This window comes from Loxodonta africana, chromosome X (assembly GCF_030014295.1).
Source record: "Loxodonta africana isolate mLoxAfr1 chromosome X, mLoxAfr1.hap2, whole genome shotgun sequence".
In the NCBI taxonomy this organism is placed as follows: domain Eukaryota; kingdom Metazoa; phylum Chordata; class Mammalia; order Proboscidea; family Elephantidae; genus Loxodonta; species Loxodonta africana.
In genome coordinates, this window is record NC_087369.1 from 146,255,500 (window position 1) to 146,274,471 (window position 18,972).

Here is an 18,972-nt window from a genome sequence, read left to right on the forward strand (position 1 = left end):
TGTACATAGGGTCACGATGAGTTGCAACTGACTCAACTGCACCTGACAACAACTATGGCTGTTGACCCCCACCACGCCACACCACCTGCTCTTCTTAAGGCTAACAATGATCTCTGTAGTGCTAATACAGTGCTTAATTCTCAGTCCTTCTCTTCCTCAACTATCAGGAGTTTTTAATACAGCTGATCACTCCTTCCTCCTTGAATCATCTGTTTTTCTTGGCTTCCAGGCCATCCCATTCCTCTGGTTTTCCTCCTTCACTGGTGTTTCCTTTTCTGTCTCTTTTGCTGATTCACCTTGTCATGGATTGAATTATGACCCCCGGAAAATATGTGTATCAACTTGGTTAGGCCATGATTCCCAGTATTCTGTGGTTGTCCTCCATTTTGTGATTGTAATTTTATGTTAAATGAGGATTAGGGTGGGATTGTAACACCCTTACCAGGTCACATCCCTGATCCAATGTAAAAGGAGTTTCCCTGGGGTGTGGCCTTCCACCATCTTTTATCTCTCAAATGATAAAAGGAAAGGGAAGCAAGCAGAGAGTTGGGGACCTCCTACCATCAAGAAAGCAGCACCAGGAGCCAAGTGCATCTTTTGGACATGGAGTTCCTGTGCCTGAGAAGCTCCTCGACCAGGGTAAGATTGAGGATAAGGACCTTCCCCCAGAGCCGACAGAGAGAGAAAGCCTTCCCCTGGAGCTGACACCCTGAATTTGGACTTGTAACCTACTAGACTGTGAGAAAATAAATTTCTCTTTGTTAAAGCCATCCACTTGTGGTATTTCTGTTATAGCAGCACTAGTTGACTAACACAACCTTCATACCCTCAACTCTAAGCATTGGAGTGCTCCAGGGTCAGTCCTCAGACCTCTTTTCTTCCTTTTCTACACCCACTTCTGTGGCGATATCATCCTGCTTCATGGCTTTAAATATGACCTAAACACTGATGAATCCCAAATTCCTCTCTCCAGCCTCTCTTCTTAATTCCAGACTCAAATATACAAGTGCTTACTTTATATTTTCACTTGGCTGTCTGACTAAACTCTTCATATCCAAAACTGAACTCCCCATTTCCTATCCATATCCCTCCAGTTGGATGTACTCCTTGCACAGTCTTCCTCATCGTGGTAAACTGGAAACTCTATCATCCAGTTGCTCAGGCCCAAAACTCTAGAATTGTCTCTGACCCGTGTTTCTCCAAAACCCCATATCCAATCTCTCAGTAAGTTCTGATAGCTCTACTGTTAAAATGTATTCAGAATTTCATCACTTCTCACCATCATACTCCCCGGTCCAAGTCACCATCTTTTGCGTGGATTACTGCAACAGCCCCTCTCCCACTAGATTTCAATTTCTCTGCTTCCACTATAAGTCTGTTTTTAATACAACAGCCAGAGCTATTCTTTTTTTTTTAGAGTTTGTATACGTACAGTTTAGTGACACTTATTACATTCTTTGAGTTCTGCAATCATTCTCATCCTCCTTTTCTTAGCTGCTCCTCCCTCATTAACATAAACTCACTGCCCCCTAAGGTTCCTATCTAATCTTCCGAGTTGCTATTGTCAATTCAATCCCATAAAGATAGTTCTTAAAAGCACATAATGCTCAAGATAGGCTTTTTTTTTTTTAAATAGTTAAGCTAAACTATTGTTTGGCTTTAAGATGACATCAGGGGATATTTTTGGCTTAAGGTTTAAAGATTATCTCAGGGCAATAGTTTCAGGGGTTCATCCACCTTCATTGGCTCCAGAAAGTCTAGAGTCCATAAGAATTTGAAATTCTGTTTTGCATTTTCTCCCTTTCATTTAGGATTCTTGTTTGGAATCTTTGATCAAAATATTCAGCAACGGTAGCCAGGCACCATCCAGCTCTTCTGGTCTCATGGCAAAGGAAGCAGTTGTTCATGGAGGCAATTAGCCACACATTCCATATACTCCTCCTATTCCTGACTCTCCTTCTTCCTCTGTTGCTCCAGGGGAATAGAGACTAATTGTTGTGCCTTGGATGGCCACTTTTAAGACCCCAGGCACTATGCAATGCACTAGGAGGTAGAACAGAAACACTAAACACATTATTAGGCCAATTAACCAGGATGACCCATGAAACCATGACCTTAAACCTCCAAACCAAGGAACCAAATTCCATGAGCTGTTTGGTTGTACATAAGCAGCCTCAGCAGCTACTCTTTTTGTTTGTCATTGTTGTAAATATATCTAACACACAACTTTTGCCAATTCAACTTTTTACAGGTAAGCAATTTAATGACAGCAATTACAACAATCGGGTGTGTAACTCTACCCTTAATCAAGGTGATTTTTCCATTGCCTTTAACCCCTCCCCCTTTTCCCACTCCCCCCACCACCACCCCTGGTAACTACTAATAAGCTTTGGTCTCTATACATCTGCTTTTTCTTATCTTTTTGAATAAGTGAGGTCATACAATATTTGTCCTTTCGTGAATGGCTTATTTTGCTCAGCGTAATGTCTCCAAGCTCCATCCATACTGTAGCATGTATCAAGGCTTCATTTCTCCTACTGGGTGAGTAGTATTCCATTGTATGTATGTACCACCTTCTGTTTATCCATTCATCTGTTGATGGAAATGTAGGTTGTTTCCACCTTGTGGCTATTGCGTACAACGCTGCAAGTCTCTTTTTGATTGTCTGCTTTCAAGACTTTTGGGTATATACCTAGGGGTGCAATTATGGTCATATGGATTGACACAGTGGCTGCAACAATGAGCTTAAGCATAACAATGATCATGAGAATGGCACAGGACCAGGCAGTGTCTCGTTCTATTGTACACAGGGTTGTTATGAGTCAGAATTGACTCGATGGCACCTAACAGCAACAACATGGTAGTTCTATTTTTAGATTTTTGAGGAACAGCCACACTGTTTTCCACAATGGCTGTACCATTTTGTATTCCTACCAGCAATGGATAAGGGTTCCAATTTCCCCACATTCTCGACAATATGTATTATTTTATCTTAGCCATCCTAGTGGGAGTGAAATGGTATCTCATTGTCATTTTGATTTGCATGTCTGATGGCTAATGATGCTGTGCATCTTTTCATGTGTTTGGTGGCCATTTGAATGTCCTCTTTGGTGAAATGTCTATTCAACTCCTTTGCCCATTTTATGATTGGGTTATTTGTCTTTTTGTTGTTAAGTTTTATATATATTTTGGTTATTAGATTCTTGTTGGATATATGGTTTCTGAAGATGTATTCCTTGTCAGTAGCTTGTCTTTTCCTTTTTTTGGTAAAGTCTTTTGATAAACAAAAAATTTTTAATTTTTATGAGGTCCCATTTATTTGTCTTTTGCTGTTTGTGCTTTTATTATATTAGATAATCCATTGTTGAAAGCTAGACCTGACAGCATTACCCCTGCTTGGTCTTCTGGGAATTTTATGGTTTTAGTTTGCACGTTGAGGTCCTTAATCCATTTTGAATTTGTTTTTGTGTATGGTGTGAGGCATGGCTCTTGTTTCATTTTTCAGCATGTGAAAATCCAATTTTCTCAGCACCATTTATTGAAGAGACTCTTCTTTCCCCATTGAACAGACTTAGCGCTCTTGTCAAAAGTCGGTTGGCCATAGATGTGTGGGTTCATTTCTGACTCTCAGTTCTGTTCTGCTGGTCTATGTGTCTATTGTTATACAAGTACCAGACTGTTGTGATTACTGCAGCTGTATAAAAAAAACCTGCTGCCATCAAGTTGAGTCTGACTCATAGCAATCTTATAGGACAGAGTATAACTACCCCATAGGGTTTCCAAGGAGCAGCTGGTGGATTTGAACTGCTGACCTTTTGGTTGGCAGCCGAACTCTTAACCACTGTGCCACCAGGGCTCCACAGCTGTATAGTATGTTTTAAAATCAGGAAACGTGAGTCCTCCTACTTTGATCTTCTCTTTCAACATTGTTTTAGCTATTTGGAACATCTAGCCACTCCATATAAAGTTGAGGATTGCTTTTTCTTTTTTGTAAAGAAGGCTGTTGGAATTTTGATCAGGATCGTGTTCAATCTATAGATAGCTTTGGGTAGTATTGACATCTTAACAATATTAAGTCTTCCAATCCATGAACATGGAATATCTTTCCATTTATTTAAGTCTTCTTTAATCTCTTTCAGCAGTGTTTTATAGTTTTCATTGTATAAGTCCTTCACTTCTCTGGTTAGATTTATTCCTAGGTATTTTATTTTCTTAGAAGCTATTGTAAATTGAATTGTTTCTCTAATTTCTCTTTCAGATTTCTTTTGCTGGTGTATAGAAACTGAACTGATTTTTGTTTGTTGACCTTTGCTAAATTCCTCTATTAGCTCTAGATGTTTTCTTGTGGACTCTTTGGGATTTTCCATATATAGGATAATGTCATCTGCAAATAGATATAATTTTACTTCTTTTTTTCCTAATCTGGATACCTTTTATTTCTTTTTCTTGTCATATTGCTCTGCCTAGGACTTCTAATACAGTATTGAATAGAGGTGGTGAGAGTGGTCACCCTTGTCTTGCTCCCGATTTCAAGGGGAAAGCCCTCAGTCTTTCTCCATTAAGTATAATGTTGGTTGTCGGCTTTTCATATATGCCCTGAATCATATTGAGGGACTTCTAGTCCAATCTTCTTTAGGGTTTTCATCAAGAAAGGCTGTTGGATTTTACCAAATGCTTTTTCTGCATCCGTAGAGAATATCATGAGGTTCTTTTCCTTTGTTCTATTGATGTGGTGTATTATGTTGATAGATTTTCTAATGTTGAACCATCCCTGCATTCCTGGAATAAATCCCACTTGGTCATGGTGTATGACTCTTCACATATGCTGTTGGGTTCTTTTCAGTAGTATTTTGTTCAGAGTTTTTGCATCTATATTCATGAGAGATATTGGCCTGTAGTTTTCTTTTTTTGTGGTGTCTTTGGTTTGGGTATCAGGGTTATGTTTGCTTCATAGAGTGAATTGGGGAGTATTCCTTCCTTTGCTATCTTTCCGAAGAGTTTAAACAGTATTGGTGTCAATTCTCTGATTGTTTGGTGGAATTTCTCAATGAAGCCATCTGGTCCAGGACTTTTCTTTTGTTGTTGGGAGGTTTTTGATCACTGATTCCATCTCTTCATTTGTTACGGGTCTGGTGAGACTTTCTACTTCCTCTTGAGTCAGTTTGGGTAGCTCGTGTGCTTCTAAGAATTTGTCCATTTCATCTAGGTTAACCAGAGCTATTCTTTAAAAATACAAGTCAGATCATGTCACTCTCTCACTCAAAACTCTCCAGTCACCCCTCCTCTTACTCAAAGTTAAAATCTTTACAGTAACCTACGAGATCCTACATGAAGTAGCCCTTGCCACTTCACTGATTTCATGTCCCTACTACTACTGATCTGATATTCTTACTCTCTCCACTCCAGTCACAATGGCTGCCTTACTATTTCTGGGACATGCTGGGCTTGTTCCAGCTGCAGGACCTTTGCACTTGCTATTTCCTCTGCTTGGAATATTCTCTCCCCTGGATAGCCACATGGTTCACTCCTTCACCTCCTACAGGTCTTTGCTCAAATGCTACCTTCTCAATGAGACCTTCCCTGACCACTCAACCTGAATTAGCAACCTCTTCTGCTCCATACTGTTGGTCCCACTTCCTTTGCTTTATTTTTCCCCATCGAACTTATCATCATGTGCAATTCTATACATTTTACTTGTCTGCCTCCCATAGAATGTAAGCTCCATAAAGGTAGGGATTTTTGTAGGGTTTGTTCATGGTGTATCCCCAGGACCTAGAGTAGTACCTGGTACATAGTAGGTGCTCAGTAAATATTTGTAGAATAGATGAACAAATGGTTGAACTCATTATTTTGAAAACTAGCTAATACTCCAGCCATTTCTTACTGCTTGACCAAATTCAACCCTCAGCTTTCAAAATAACCAGCTGTTTGCCTATTTTCACCTACAGTGTGTTCTGGCATGATTTTTTTTTAAAGATATTTTCATTACAAACTTCATCTTTCCAAAGGGTAGTATATGTAAAAACTTGGGCTCTGGAGTCAGACTGTTTGGGTTTGAATCTAGGCTCTACCCCTTCCTAGTTGTCTGAATCAGGACCAGTTAACCATTCTTTGCCTCAGTTTCTTCATCTGTAAAATGGGCATACTTGGAACAACTAGGTGTCCCTGCGTGGTATGCTCTTGACTATTAGCTGAAAGGTAGCAACTCACCCAGAGGTGCCTCAGAAGACAGGCCTGGTGGTCTGCTTCCAAAAGGTCACAGCCTTGAGTACCCTATGGAGCAGTTTTACTCTGTACACTTGGGGTCACCGTGCATCAGAATTGACTCAACAACAATAACAACAACAGGAGCTCCTAGCCCATGTTGTTATTATGGGGATCAAATAAAATTACATAAATCACTGAGCTCAGTGCCTGGCACATAGTAAATCTTCAGTGAACAACAGCTTATAAGATGTAAGAAATTTTTTTCAAAAAATAGAGGAAGACTTGCAACAGAAACAACTGAATACCTTTTTCTAAGTGAAACTAAAATAGCTGTCCAGGTCTTTTGTATAAATGACATTTCTTTGGGAAATTATCCAAACTTTGATGGCCAATTGTTTTGTGCCTTTCCTCAGAAGGCTTTCATGGGACTCCATGTATTCTCTGCATCTTCACGGAATAGTCACACTTGGTACCCCTCACACTTAACATCTCCACTTCTCACATTCTTCAACTATAAAGACATTCCAGATTCTGGGTACAGATTCCATGGATTATCCTCATTTGGTAAATTGGTTAAAAATTCAGTAATTTCCTTTGTGGGGGAAAATTTTCTGCAATTGGTGGTAGTATCTTAGCTCTCTAAACAGGTTGATTTGAAAATAAGGTTGTCCATGCTTTAAAAGGCAAGGACAATGGTCTCTGCTTTTATTGATACCTCCTAGTAGTTTTCTGTCAGACACACCTTGTAGAGTCTCTCCTTGGGTTAATTCTCAGTTTAATAAAGCTACCACAGATGCAGTCTATAAATGCCAGTATGTGCCAGATTCTTTAACTTATGCAGGGAAACCAGGGAAGACCACACCTGTGCAGGAGCACTTGGCTCCACATTTCATAGAAGCAGCCAATGGAGTGAAGCTTCTCCTATCCAGCCTTTGCCCCATATAACTTCACACTTGCTTTCCAGGGTCCTTTTCTTATATTGTAACTTCTCTCCTACCTTCTACAGCAACTTATACTGAGCTGGGCTGGGCTGGGCTGGGCACACATTCATTTATTCATTCATTAAACACCACAGGGCTCAATAAATACTCGTTAAATCACACTGTTTCTTTGCTGCCTTAGAACTGTTCTCCAGTTTTATTATTTAAATGAAATTTTACCTTGACTTCCAAGCTATGCTGTAAATTTCTTGAGTACATTGACTTCTACCTCATTCCTATCTCCTGCAGTGCTGCACTTGATTCTTCATTCAGTCTCTATTTTTATTATTATGCTCTGCAAAACTGCTCTGCAGAAATGGGTCCAAACCCCAGGCGTTGGGTAAAATTTTCTCCTTGACTTTTTATAATTTTATTATGGTTGTCAGGAATTAATAGCATGCAACACCCAGCAATTACTAAACCATTTTCCCAATGTAATACAATTCAAAGAAAAACCTAATAAAGCCTATGTGTTAGAATTAGAAACTTACTCGTAAACGGTTGTCCATCCGTTTTCATTACTTTTGGTAGCCAGAAGCCCCGTGTTTCCTGGGTAGGTCATTAAGGCCAGGTTGTAGCCTTGGGCTGACACTCTTTTCAGGACTCCATTGCTGCTTATGGTCAGCCAGTACACCTGTCCGCCAGGCACCACAAGCCAGAGGGGCATCCCACCTGCGTCACGGCGAATGTGCACTGAATTGCCATTGCTACTGGTAATTGCACCCAAGTCACCTTCAGCATTGTAGGTGAAGTTATACACATAGTCCCTTGTTATCAGGTTCAGGGTGTGCAGGTGGGTTCCATTGACAGTGAACTGGTAGAGTTCCTGGTCAGCAGGGGAGGCAATCTCATAAAGGTTCACGTCATTTAAGTGGGGTTGGTTTCTGCTGATGGTACGAATCCGGACATTCCCAAGGTCTGCCACATAGAGGGTGCCATCAGGCAACACTGCTAAGGAGGAAGGGGCTTTCATCTTCGCATCTTTGGCATAGCCACCATCACCTGTGGGAAAAAGATCCTGATTTGAGTAATTGGTATCACAAGCATTTATATGAAAATACCATATAGAGAAAACACTGTGCACCAAGAATCATTTTAAAGGGAATAATCAGGGAACCGACATTCTCCGCATGCCCCCCTCGACAAATTTGAAACCCGTTATTCAAAAGATTATAATTCTTGAGTCAGTACCACTGAAGATGAACAGTAGGATGTAATTATCTCAGTTACACCAATTTTGTGAAATCCTCAATCCTGCTATTCAGAATCTATTGTATTGCAAAATACAAGAATAGCAAATAATGACAGCCACACAAAATTTGGCTACAATATCTGAGACGGATGACTATCATTGCTTATAGGATCTGTCTCAGGACTTTCCAGTCCTACTGTGCAGATAGTTCCTTTCTTTTGTTAATTCCCAGTGTCACATTTTCAAAGTACACTAAGACTATAAGTACAGCAATGATTCAGAACATCAAATTTGATAACTGGAATAAACATTATATTTGCCTTGAAAGAAAGATATAAATTAACAAAATAGAAAACTAATTGTCCAGGAAAACATTAGAAATATTGATCAAAAAGTCATATGGACTAACTTGCTCACTCCTGATTCCTGTGGCCCAAGGAAAGGCAAAGGGTAAGAGGACCATTTGGGCCTAGATGAGCAGCTTAACAGTGCTGCATGCAGCATGGAGGGATTTCCAAGTCTCAGCAATAAATCTATCTGTTGACATTTAGAGGACTGTTTGCTATATGGAATACCCACTTCATATCTGGGGAAAAGGCTCTTTTTTTTTTTTTTGCTATTTCAATCAGAAGTAAAGGGCAGTATCGGTTTTCAAGAAAGTTTTGGATTTTTTTTTTTAAACTAATGTAAGTGGCACACCAATGTTCTGGGAACCTTCCATGGTGGGAATTTCATTTTGTCCATCTATCCCCAAACAAAACAGTCTGCTCCTAGTCCCTCGGAGTCTCAAATAGCACACCCTGTTAATCTGGAAACCAGTCACTTAGGGGTAAATGTGTAAATGTGGGTTTTCTCCTAGTTTTCCTTCATCCGAAGTACAAACAATATCATGATCTTACATTTGTATATGCGTTCTAACTTTTTAGAGTATTAACATTTTTATTATATAGTTTAGCCTCAAAACAGCAAAGTGATATAACTGAGACAAGTGATTTCTATTTAATGAATGAGATAAGTAAGGCATGGAGAGGTTTTGTGGCTTTGCTAGGGTCACGCCGTGAGTCACCTGCAGAACTACAACCAGATACTAGGCTATCTGACTCCCAACCTATTGCTTTCTCTATTAGCTCATACCAATGCTTACAAGTGACACTTTTGTCTTCCTTTTGACTTCTCTGATGCACGTATTTCTTTTGAAAACAGAGACGGGGAGCTGGTGAATTGCTAAAAAGGTCATACCTGAAAAACAGTCACAGTTGGGATCAATTTTGCAGTCACAGTCAGTAGGGGCACCAGCAATGATGGAGATCTCCCCATTGGTGGTGACTTGCTGAATGCGGTTTACTTTCCTCTCGTCTGTTTCAGCTATGAAGAGCAGCCCGCTGTGGGAGACGCTGATAGCCCTCGCCGACTCAAGAGTGGAGTGAATTGCCACCTTGCTGACCAAGAAATGATCGATGCCTGGCACCTGGCAGTGAATGGGGCGCCCTGCAATGATCCGCACGCGCCTGTTCTCGGAAATTTGTAGCACAATGTTGTTATCCAAGACATACAATGAATTGTCCATGGGATTGACTGCAAGGTCTGTTGGCCACTCTAATCGCACCTGCAAAAAAGAACAGAACACACACCATTAGGTTACCAAATCTTTCCAGGGACAGTTTTATCCGGAAAGAAAAACTGGCTTATTGGTTGCCCTCTCTCTCATGAATTTTAGCAAAGTTGGTGTTGCCTGGCAAAGAGGAAAAAAAAAAAGAGGAGGGATGGTTAATTAAATATGCTGATAAACAGATTTATTGTTTATGCCATTTCCAACATAATGTATGTCTTTTTCAATAATTTCAGAAGGATCCTCTAGAGCAATGGTTCTCAGAGTGTGGTCTCAGGACCAGCAACAACAGCATCACCTGGGGACTTGTTAGAAATATGAATTCCCAGGCCCACCCCAAACCTATTGAATCAGAAAGAAACTCTGGGGGTGGTGGGGATCAGACCATCCGTGTTTTAACAGCTTTCCAGGTGATTCTGATGCATGCCAACGTTTGAAGACCACGATCTGCCAGGTGCTCCTTGGAAACTCTATGGGGCAGCTCTACTCTGTCCTATGGGGTCGCTATGAGCCGGAATTGACTCGATGGCACTGTAGGGCTTCTGGGTTTGCTACGATACCCAAATTAATCTCTCTCACTGTCCTATCGATGTATGGAAGGGCAGAGTCATAGAGGATTCTGGACAATTGAGTGCTGGAGAAACCCAATTTTACCCTATCAGCAACCTTTGGGACAGGACCTGCCATTACCACAGACCTAGCATCCATCTTATAGAATACTCAGGTACAGTTCATCAGCTGTTGATTTGAAATCCTAGGTCATAACGCACCGATCACCTAGCTTGACCTGGTTCTCTCCATAACCCTCTTTCTTCAGCAAAGAAACAGGTTGGTTTCTTCCTTCATTTAACGTTTGCTGAGTATCTTCTCTGGGTTTTGGGGATTCAAAAGACGTGTAAGACACAGGCTTTGCTGTCAAGTAACTTACAGCTTAGTAGAACTCTTGGAGGAGTTATTAGGCCATTACAGAGAAGGTGGTATCTAAACAGGGTCTGAAATGATCAGTAGGAAAGAAATAGAGGTAGAGATGAGAGGGGAACAGAGTTGAGGGCAATGCAGGGAATGGCATAGGTGAAGGCCCAGAGGTTAGAGAAAGCATGGCCTATCCAGGTTACTGCCAACAATTCAGTAAGGTTAATACATAGGTTGCTCTGAGTTGGAACCGACTAGACGGCACCTAACAGCAACAATATAGGCTAAATGATGTGAATCAGGAGGTAGACAGTGGCCAGGAAATAGAGGAATGTACTTGTCCAGCTTTATTCTGATGAGTGTGAGAAAGCATTGAAAGGCTTTAAGTAGATTTGGGTTCTAGAGGGATCAAATTGGCAGCTGTGGAGCTCATACTGGAGGAAGGTGGGAGAAGGGAGGCAGGTAGGCAGTTAGGAGACTCCTGGAGTGGTCCAGGTGAGGAATAATGGTGATCCTAGTTTTTTCTTTAAACTAGGATGGTAGCAGTGGAGATGGAGAGAAGCAGATGGATTTGAGACATGTTAAGGAGTTAGAAGTAAAAGGACTGGTCTGTATGTGAGAGTGTGTATGTCTGGTGTACCTTGTGCCAAGTGCTGTGCTAGCCTTTCTGGGCGTAGGAGTTGGGCCCAATACGTACCCTAACATCTCTCCTCTATAGCTACCATTTATTACTGGGCACTTCTCAGAGAACTGTGTTCCACCCCACTCCTCACCCCACCGCTCACTTGTTCTGTACTACATTTCTCTTCCCTTAGGCTACACAGGAAACCCTGGTGGTGTAGTGGTTAAGTGCTACGGCTGCTAACCAAAGGGTCTGCAGTTTGAATCTGCCAGGTGCTCCTCGGAAACTCTATGGGGCAGTTCTACTCTGTCCTATAGGGTCTCTATGAGTCGGAATCGACTCGACGACACTGGGTTTGGTTTTTGGTTTAGGCTACACAGAGGCAGAAAAATCTGCCCCATTCCTGGCCAAAATAGTAACGGTAATGTATACTCTTCTTTTTGCTTTGATTGAAAGCTCAAGGAAGGCTTTATTTTTCTCATGGAATCTGAAAGTCTGAAAGCAGGATATGGGCTGTCATTGCATTCTGCGGCCCACTATTTTCCTGGCTGGAAGAGGCCTTACACGCAGTCAGTAATAAGATAGAAAAGCCAGGCTGAGATAAAGCCCTCCCTCTAATCCTGCCTCTTAGGGGAGGCAACTGGTGATGTTGTAAAGAAGACAAAGGTTGTCTTTGACCTCCCTTCCTGCACCACTCGGGGCTCTTTGCCCCCTGTTTCTGAGTGTCTCTTCCAGACACCTGGCAACCTCATTCTGTCCCCCTGCCTCTTTGTGCCTTCCACCTCCACATAGGCTACCCTTCTCTGGTCAGTACCATTTGCCTGTGGGCAGCGAGGAATTTGAGTGCTAATGGGGTATAAAGCTGAGCTTGTGTTATGCATGTTCTATAGAGCCTTTCAGACTGAGGCCATTGGATAAACATTAAACACCAGCCTTAACAGCTCCGGGAGCAGTTTGCTGTGATGCGTTCTCAGCACGGCTGTCTAAGGCCTTTGCATGTCAGTGCCCCACCACCGAGAGGGAGAGTGAGCGTCTGCTGCTGCTGCGGAGGGTGCCAACTCCTCCTGGCATGCCCCCTCCGTCTCCCTCCTCCCCGAACTCTCTACATACTGTCATGCTTGTACAGAAGCTGTCTGTGTGCACTGGTCCTATGCAGCATGGTCCCCTAGGAAATAAACCCGGGCTGGCTGGAGAAAAGGAAATGAATTTATTTCAGTACAACACTACTATGTTGATCAAGTCTGTAGGCAGTGACCCAGAAAGAAAAAAAAAATCCCTGGCAGAAATGACGTTCTAATTTTCCCCACCCTGAGAGCCTAGGCAGAGGCCAGGATGGCATACGCCTGACAGGAGTCAGAGGAGGGGAGCATGTTTTGCATTCTGTTCTCGGCTGTTAAGGCTGCCTCAGAGATAAAGGTGGGGAGTTGGATGATAAGCTGTTAAATTCTACAACTCACCAAAAAAAAAAAATGATTTAAGTCAATACTACTGGTGTCATGTTTATTAGATTTAGTATTGCCTCAAAAATACACCGGCTATTGTGTCTATTTGCTTTTTTTCCCCCCATCAAATAAGTCACCCTCTGGCAGTTTCTTGTGACTAAAGTGGCCTTTGTGCTTCTGAGACACTTTCTATACCAACTACACCGAATGCCTTTAATTCCCATTTGATTTGGCTGGGCAGCTTGTCTATGAAATCTGCGCAGATGAAAGATGTGTGGCTACTTAGTAGTCCAGGGTCTGACTTTTCAGAAGTTGGACCTCTTCACCTCTCTTAGGTTGTCAGCTCCTTTGATGTCTTCCTCATGTTAAATACTCCCATTTCTAGGTAATTTTTCAAGGAACTGGTGCTTTACACCCACACAATAGAAACACTGCATTTACTAGCAAAGCATCTCCATAACACACAACCTAACACATCGAATGGAATCTTTGAGCTGATTCTGGCAGATGGAGTTAGCATCTATTAGCTGCAGAGAGACTCTGAAATTATATGGAGGAAATGTTAACCCCCTAGGTCTGTTAGCCATTTGTCCAAGTGGTTTCTTGGAGAAATAAACACTTCTTTTGGGGGTGGGAATAGAAAGAGATGGAGGAGCGGCAGTGAGGCTCTGGAAACTGCCTAGTGACCAGGCCTACAGGGAAACGGTTTGGACTAATTTGTGGTGGTTGCCCTACCTCGTAAAAAATACATTAATTTATTTGAAATGTCGAAGTGTATTTAAACTACACTAGCATTAAAGGTCACTGGTGTAGCCAGCAGCTGGTGGAATGTGTCTATGTCCCAAACCCCTTCCTGGGAAATAATCCTGATCAGAAAGGAATTTTTGATCAGGATGTCAACCCTTGACAGCACTATGTCTTCCTCTGCTACTTGAAAATTTGCCTTGAAGGGAGCTGACTCACAGGACAACTAGTCCCATGGTCAGTTAAAAAATCCAGCTAATTTGGACCTGACTGGCAAATAAAGCATCAGAATGTGTAAAAGCAATATCCAAATATGAACCCTTGAATACATTAAACTAGGACATTCCTCAGTACATACTTGGGCTCTCTCTAACAGTTTGAATGCTGGTTCCATCTTTTACTAGTTGTGTAACCCTGGGCAAATTAGGTATCCTCTAGAAGTCTCTAGTTTCCTCACGTGTAACAAGGAAAAGAGGCTAATGATAGATATCTACCTTCTAGGGTTATTGCATGATTAAATGAGGTAGTGTTGTAAAGTGCTCAGCCCAGTGCCTAGCACATAATAAGGGATAGTCAAGCCCAGTGCTGTCAAGTGGATTCCGACTCATAGCAACCCTATAGGACAGAGTAGAACTGCCCCCTAGGGTTTCCAGGGAGCAGCTGGTGGATTCGAACTGCTGACCTTTTGGTTAGCCGACGAGCTCTTAACCACTACGTTACCAGGGCTCCAAAGGATAGTAAGTGATATTAATACGAATAATGGTTTCATGGTCACAGAACTTTAGAGCTAGAAGGAACCTAGTTCAGGTACCATTCAATGTAGTTCGCTTTCTGCTGTGTTTCCCAGACTTCCGTTGTCCATATACCACTTTTATGAATTTTACCTTACCCGTACACCACTTGCACTCTAATTGACTTAATGTTTTTCTTTAAATTGACCTACTTTTTAAATGTAAGTAGGTGGTCCCCCTTCCTTTGAACTGATCCTGATCAATAACATCTATAAAATTACTGGCCCACTCATTTCGGCCATTAATGAAAGTAACTACTGTTTATTGAGTACTTCGTATGTGCCAGCCACTTTCTATGGATTTTTTTTTATCCTTAGAGCATTCACTTGAGGAAGAAACTATTAATATCCCCATTTTCAGATATGCAGATATGTGCTCTTAACCCCTATGCTGTCTAGCTTCTCATTCAGAGGAGTTGACATGTTTTCTCATTTTCTCTTCACCAAGCCTGGCCTCCCCTTACCCTTTTTGAATTGACCAAAAAATTGCCCTTTGGCCTAGAAGGTCAAAGCTCATTAAGAGTCAAGTAATTTGTCTTCCTCTTTGTCGTCTGTTCTCTTTTAGGGTGGAGCAAATTTTTAATGCGCTTGGATGCTAACCGAAAGCTTGGAGGTTCGAGTTCATCCAGAGACACCTCCCTTGGAAGAAAGGCCTGGCAATCGACTTCTGAAAAATCGGCCATCGAAAATCCCATGAAGCACAGTTCTACTCTGACCCACATGGGGTTGCCGTGAGTCAAGGTCAGTTGGATGGCAACTGGTGGTGGTGGTGGTAACTATGTGCCAGGCACTGTTAAACAGGTAAATAAGACAGGTCCCTGCCCTTGATTTGGAGCTCTGATGGTGCAGCGGTTAAGAGCTGGGCTGCCAACCAAAAGGTTGGCAGTTGGAATCCATCAGGTGCTCCTTGGAAGCCCTATGGGGCAGTTCTTCTCTGCCCTGTAGGGCTGCTGTGAGTTGGAATCGACTCCATGGGTTTGGTCCTTGATTAGTTCATACTTAAGTGGGGAAAGGCAGATGTAGAAGCAGGGCATTTCAATGTGTGTGGTTAAGTGCTAAGATAGATGTATGCCCAGAGTAACATGGGAACACAGAGGAGGGAGTCAGGGCAAGATTCCTAGAACAGAAATGTAAACCTAATCTCGAAGGATAAAGCAAAGGTATCCAGATGAAGCAAGGTGAGAAGAGTGATACAGCAGAGGGAAAAGAATAAACAAAAGTACAGAAGCATGAAACCATATGGGAGTGAGGGAAATAACAACAGTCTGGTATTGCTAGAGCATAAAGTAGGTCAAACAGTAGTGGTAAATAAAGTTTTAAATGTTTGCCAGGGACTAGGTTAGGGTTTCTCAGCCTCGACACTATGGACATTTTGGGCCAGATAATTCTTCGTTGTACTGTGTATTGTAAGACGTTTAGCAGCAACCCTGGCTTTTACTCACTAGATCCCAGCAGCACCACCTCCCCAAGGTGTGACAACCAATAATGATTCCAGACATTGACAAATGTGCTCTGTTGTTGGGTGCTGTTGAGTCGGTTCCAATTCACAGCGACCCCACGTGACAGAGTAGAACTGCCACACATAGGGCTTTCTAGGCTGTGGTTGTAATCTTCACAGGAGCAGATCGCCAGGTCTTTTTCCCATGGAGCTGCTGGGTGGATTTGAACCACCAGCCTTTCAGTTAGCAGCTGAGTGCTTTACCGTTGCACCACCAAGCCTCCTTCAAATGTCCTCTGAGGGACAAAATTATCTCTTGTTGAGTATCACTGGACTACGTTATGGAGGGCTGTGCAAGATAAAGACTTTAGACTCAAACTATAGCTGTTGAGTTACTGAAGGTTTTTAAAGTGGGGGGCTGCCACGGTCAGATTAGTATTTTAGAAAGATCACTTAGGCAGCAGTTTGGGGACAGGCTAGAAGGAGACCGGACTAGAGGCCAGAGAACCAGTTTTGAGGCTAGCCGTTCACCAATATATCCATCCATTAATACATCCTTCTACCTAACCATCTGACAGACATCTGATTGCTGATCCAAACAGACATAGTCCCTATCTTCATGGTGTTAAAGTCAGGAACATTGCTACTCAACCTTTTTTTGACTTAGAGTTCTTTGAGAATCGATGAAGGCTATGGACCTTCTCCCTAGAAAAACGTACAGATGTAGTGGGGTAAAGTGGTTAAGAGTTCAAGCTCTGAAATTAAGACTGTTTGGGTTAAACATTCCGGCTCTGTCATTTACTAGCTCTGTGATCTTGGGGCAAATCAGTTAACCTCGCTGAGCTTCAGTTTCCCCATCTAGAAATTGAGTAGCTTCTCAAAGATCTGTTATAAAAATTAGATGAAAAAAATCTATGTAAAGTACTTAGCACAGTGCCTGGCACATGGAAAGCACTCTGTAAATGCTGGCTATCTTTATTATGCAACGTGCTGGGATTTGCTCTGGTCCTTCTCTGACTATTGCAATGTTCACTTCCTTGGCTATCTCATGAACTCTTAAGTTCAATCACATAGTTATGCACTTTCAAGATTCCACCTGCTTCTACTTCACCAGCCATTTCTTCCCCACTCACTTATTCCATTCCCTGAGAATCTTTCTAAGCTATATATCCTCCAATAAATATGTGGCTTATATTAAAAAAAAAATATAATATTGGAATATATTATTTCACAAACATTTGCCAGTCAATTCCATGGCTAATATTTTAGCTTATTACTTGGATTCCCCACTGTTATTTGCAACGGTACTCTTGGTACAATTCCAAATGGAAATCATGCTACTTTAATGAATTTTCTTCTACCAATGAACGTTTATTTATCTTGTCTGAGGCACTATACTAGGATCTGGTGTTCTAGCGCTAACCACAACAGACTGGATTCCTGACTTTGTGGAGTTTACAATCTTTTGCTGACTTCACTTCCTTTCTTTCCCCAATATGTACAAAGATGATGTATGTATGCACAAAGGTGTATGATCTATAGTGCTATAGATGTGTAGACTATTTGTGTTCCATTGGATTCACTTTAAGAAATTAACTTTGATGGAACAGCCTAAAAAACATACCATGACTATCACTCTACCTTACAGTTACCCCCAGGTGCTAATAACTTCTTTTTCCAGAGTTCAGTTGCACTGAGGAAACCAGGTGTTTCCCAGAAGGCCCTGTCTGCCCATCCCAAACATGACACTTCTAATCTTCCTCCTTCACTACATTTGGAGCCTTACGGTTCACTTTTAAAATGGCTCTGTTTGACTTTGATCTCTGAGGCCTCTTCAGTAGGAATTTCCAGGAAGTATATGATTATCTCTTCTGTAGTGTGCCAGCCCTGGGGAAGAGGCAGTGATGGGACTGAGTGCTCTCTGCCAGGTGTTCTGCCAGCTCCACGTTAGATTTCCCCATGCTTCTAAAAGCTGACAACTCCAGATTGTTAGCATCACTTTTTGTCAGTTTTCAAATGGCCTTCTCATTTCTTGACACTGATACTGTCTGAGAGTCTTCAAATTTATAAAAGGGGGAACAAGCCATCTGGAAAAAGTTTGCTTTTTTGTAGTTGGGAGGCATGATGACACCTTTTAGAGCAATCGCCCCTACTGATCTTGTTTTTAAAAATTGGAAATTATTAGAAGATGAAATACACCAGGATTACATGGCCTTGTCAACAGGCAAATTATTTCCCATTATCTCAGACCTACACTCTTGTGTCTCTCTGCATAATCGCTGGAGAATTTGAAGAGCCTCTCAACCTTTGGTCAAATGCATCCACACGGCGTGTCTCCACGGCTGCCCAATCAGAATAGCTGACACTTCACTTGCATCATTCATGATAGATGAATAGCCGGGATCAATCTAACCAAGAATTGCAATTGGACTGATGTTTAGAATTATTCTGCTGCAGAGGACATAGATTAAATTGCATCTACCCTGATGTTCCTAAAATATTTTGGAAGTGGAGGAAAAAAAAAAAATAAATAAAACCCCCCAAGTAGTTCCTGGTGTATTTCATCTTCTAATAGTTTCCACTTTTAAAAAACAAGATCAATAGGGGCCATCACTCTAAAAGGTGGCATCATGCTTTCCAACTGCAGAAAACCAACCTTTCTTCAGACGGCTTTTTTCTCTCCTTTTAAATTCGAAGAACCACAGACAATATCGGTGCCTAAATAAAATGCTGAATTTGTGGTTCTTAAGATACCTGTGGTGGAGACTGCTAGTTTTAGGCCTACTCCATTATCCATTCACCCTTGCCTCCTTGGTAATAGATCCCTAATTTTTTTACCTGGGCACACTGTTCAATAGAACAGGAGACATTCTCAGCCTTCTTAGCAATTAGGCATCATTGTGGTTAGTTGCCATGGATGGATTGATTCCAACTCCTGATGACCCCAAGTGTTCAGAGTAGAACTACTCCAAAGTGTTTTCAAGGTTGTGACCCTTGGGAAGCAGATCGCCAGGCCTGGCTTCCAAGGTGCCTCTG

At 41.9% G+C, this 18,972-nt stretch overlaps 1 protein-coding gene across 7 annotated transcripts in view; it reads right to left on the minus strand.

Annotated features, from left to right (window-relative positions):
* The window catches only part of TENM1 (teneurin transmembrane protein 1), a 618,409-nt gene that overhangs the window by 38,987 nt on the left and 560,450 nt on the right, over positions 1–18,972 (minus strand). For all 7 annotated transcript variants that reach the window (XM_010594654.3, XM_003414757.3, XM_003414758.4 and 4 more), the window contains 2 exons: positions 9,619–9,985; positions 7,679–8,189 (listed from right to left, as the gene is read on the minus strand). In XM_010594654.3, coding sequence (XP_010592956.1) covers positions 7,679–8,189; positions 9,619–9,985 — 878 coding nt within the window. The remainder of the gene's footprint in view (positions 1–7,678; positions 8,190–9,618; positions 9,986–18,972) is intronic.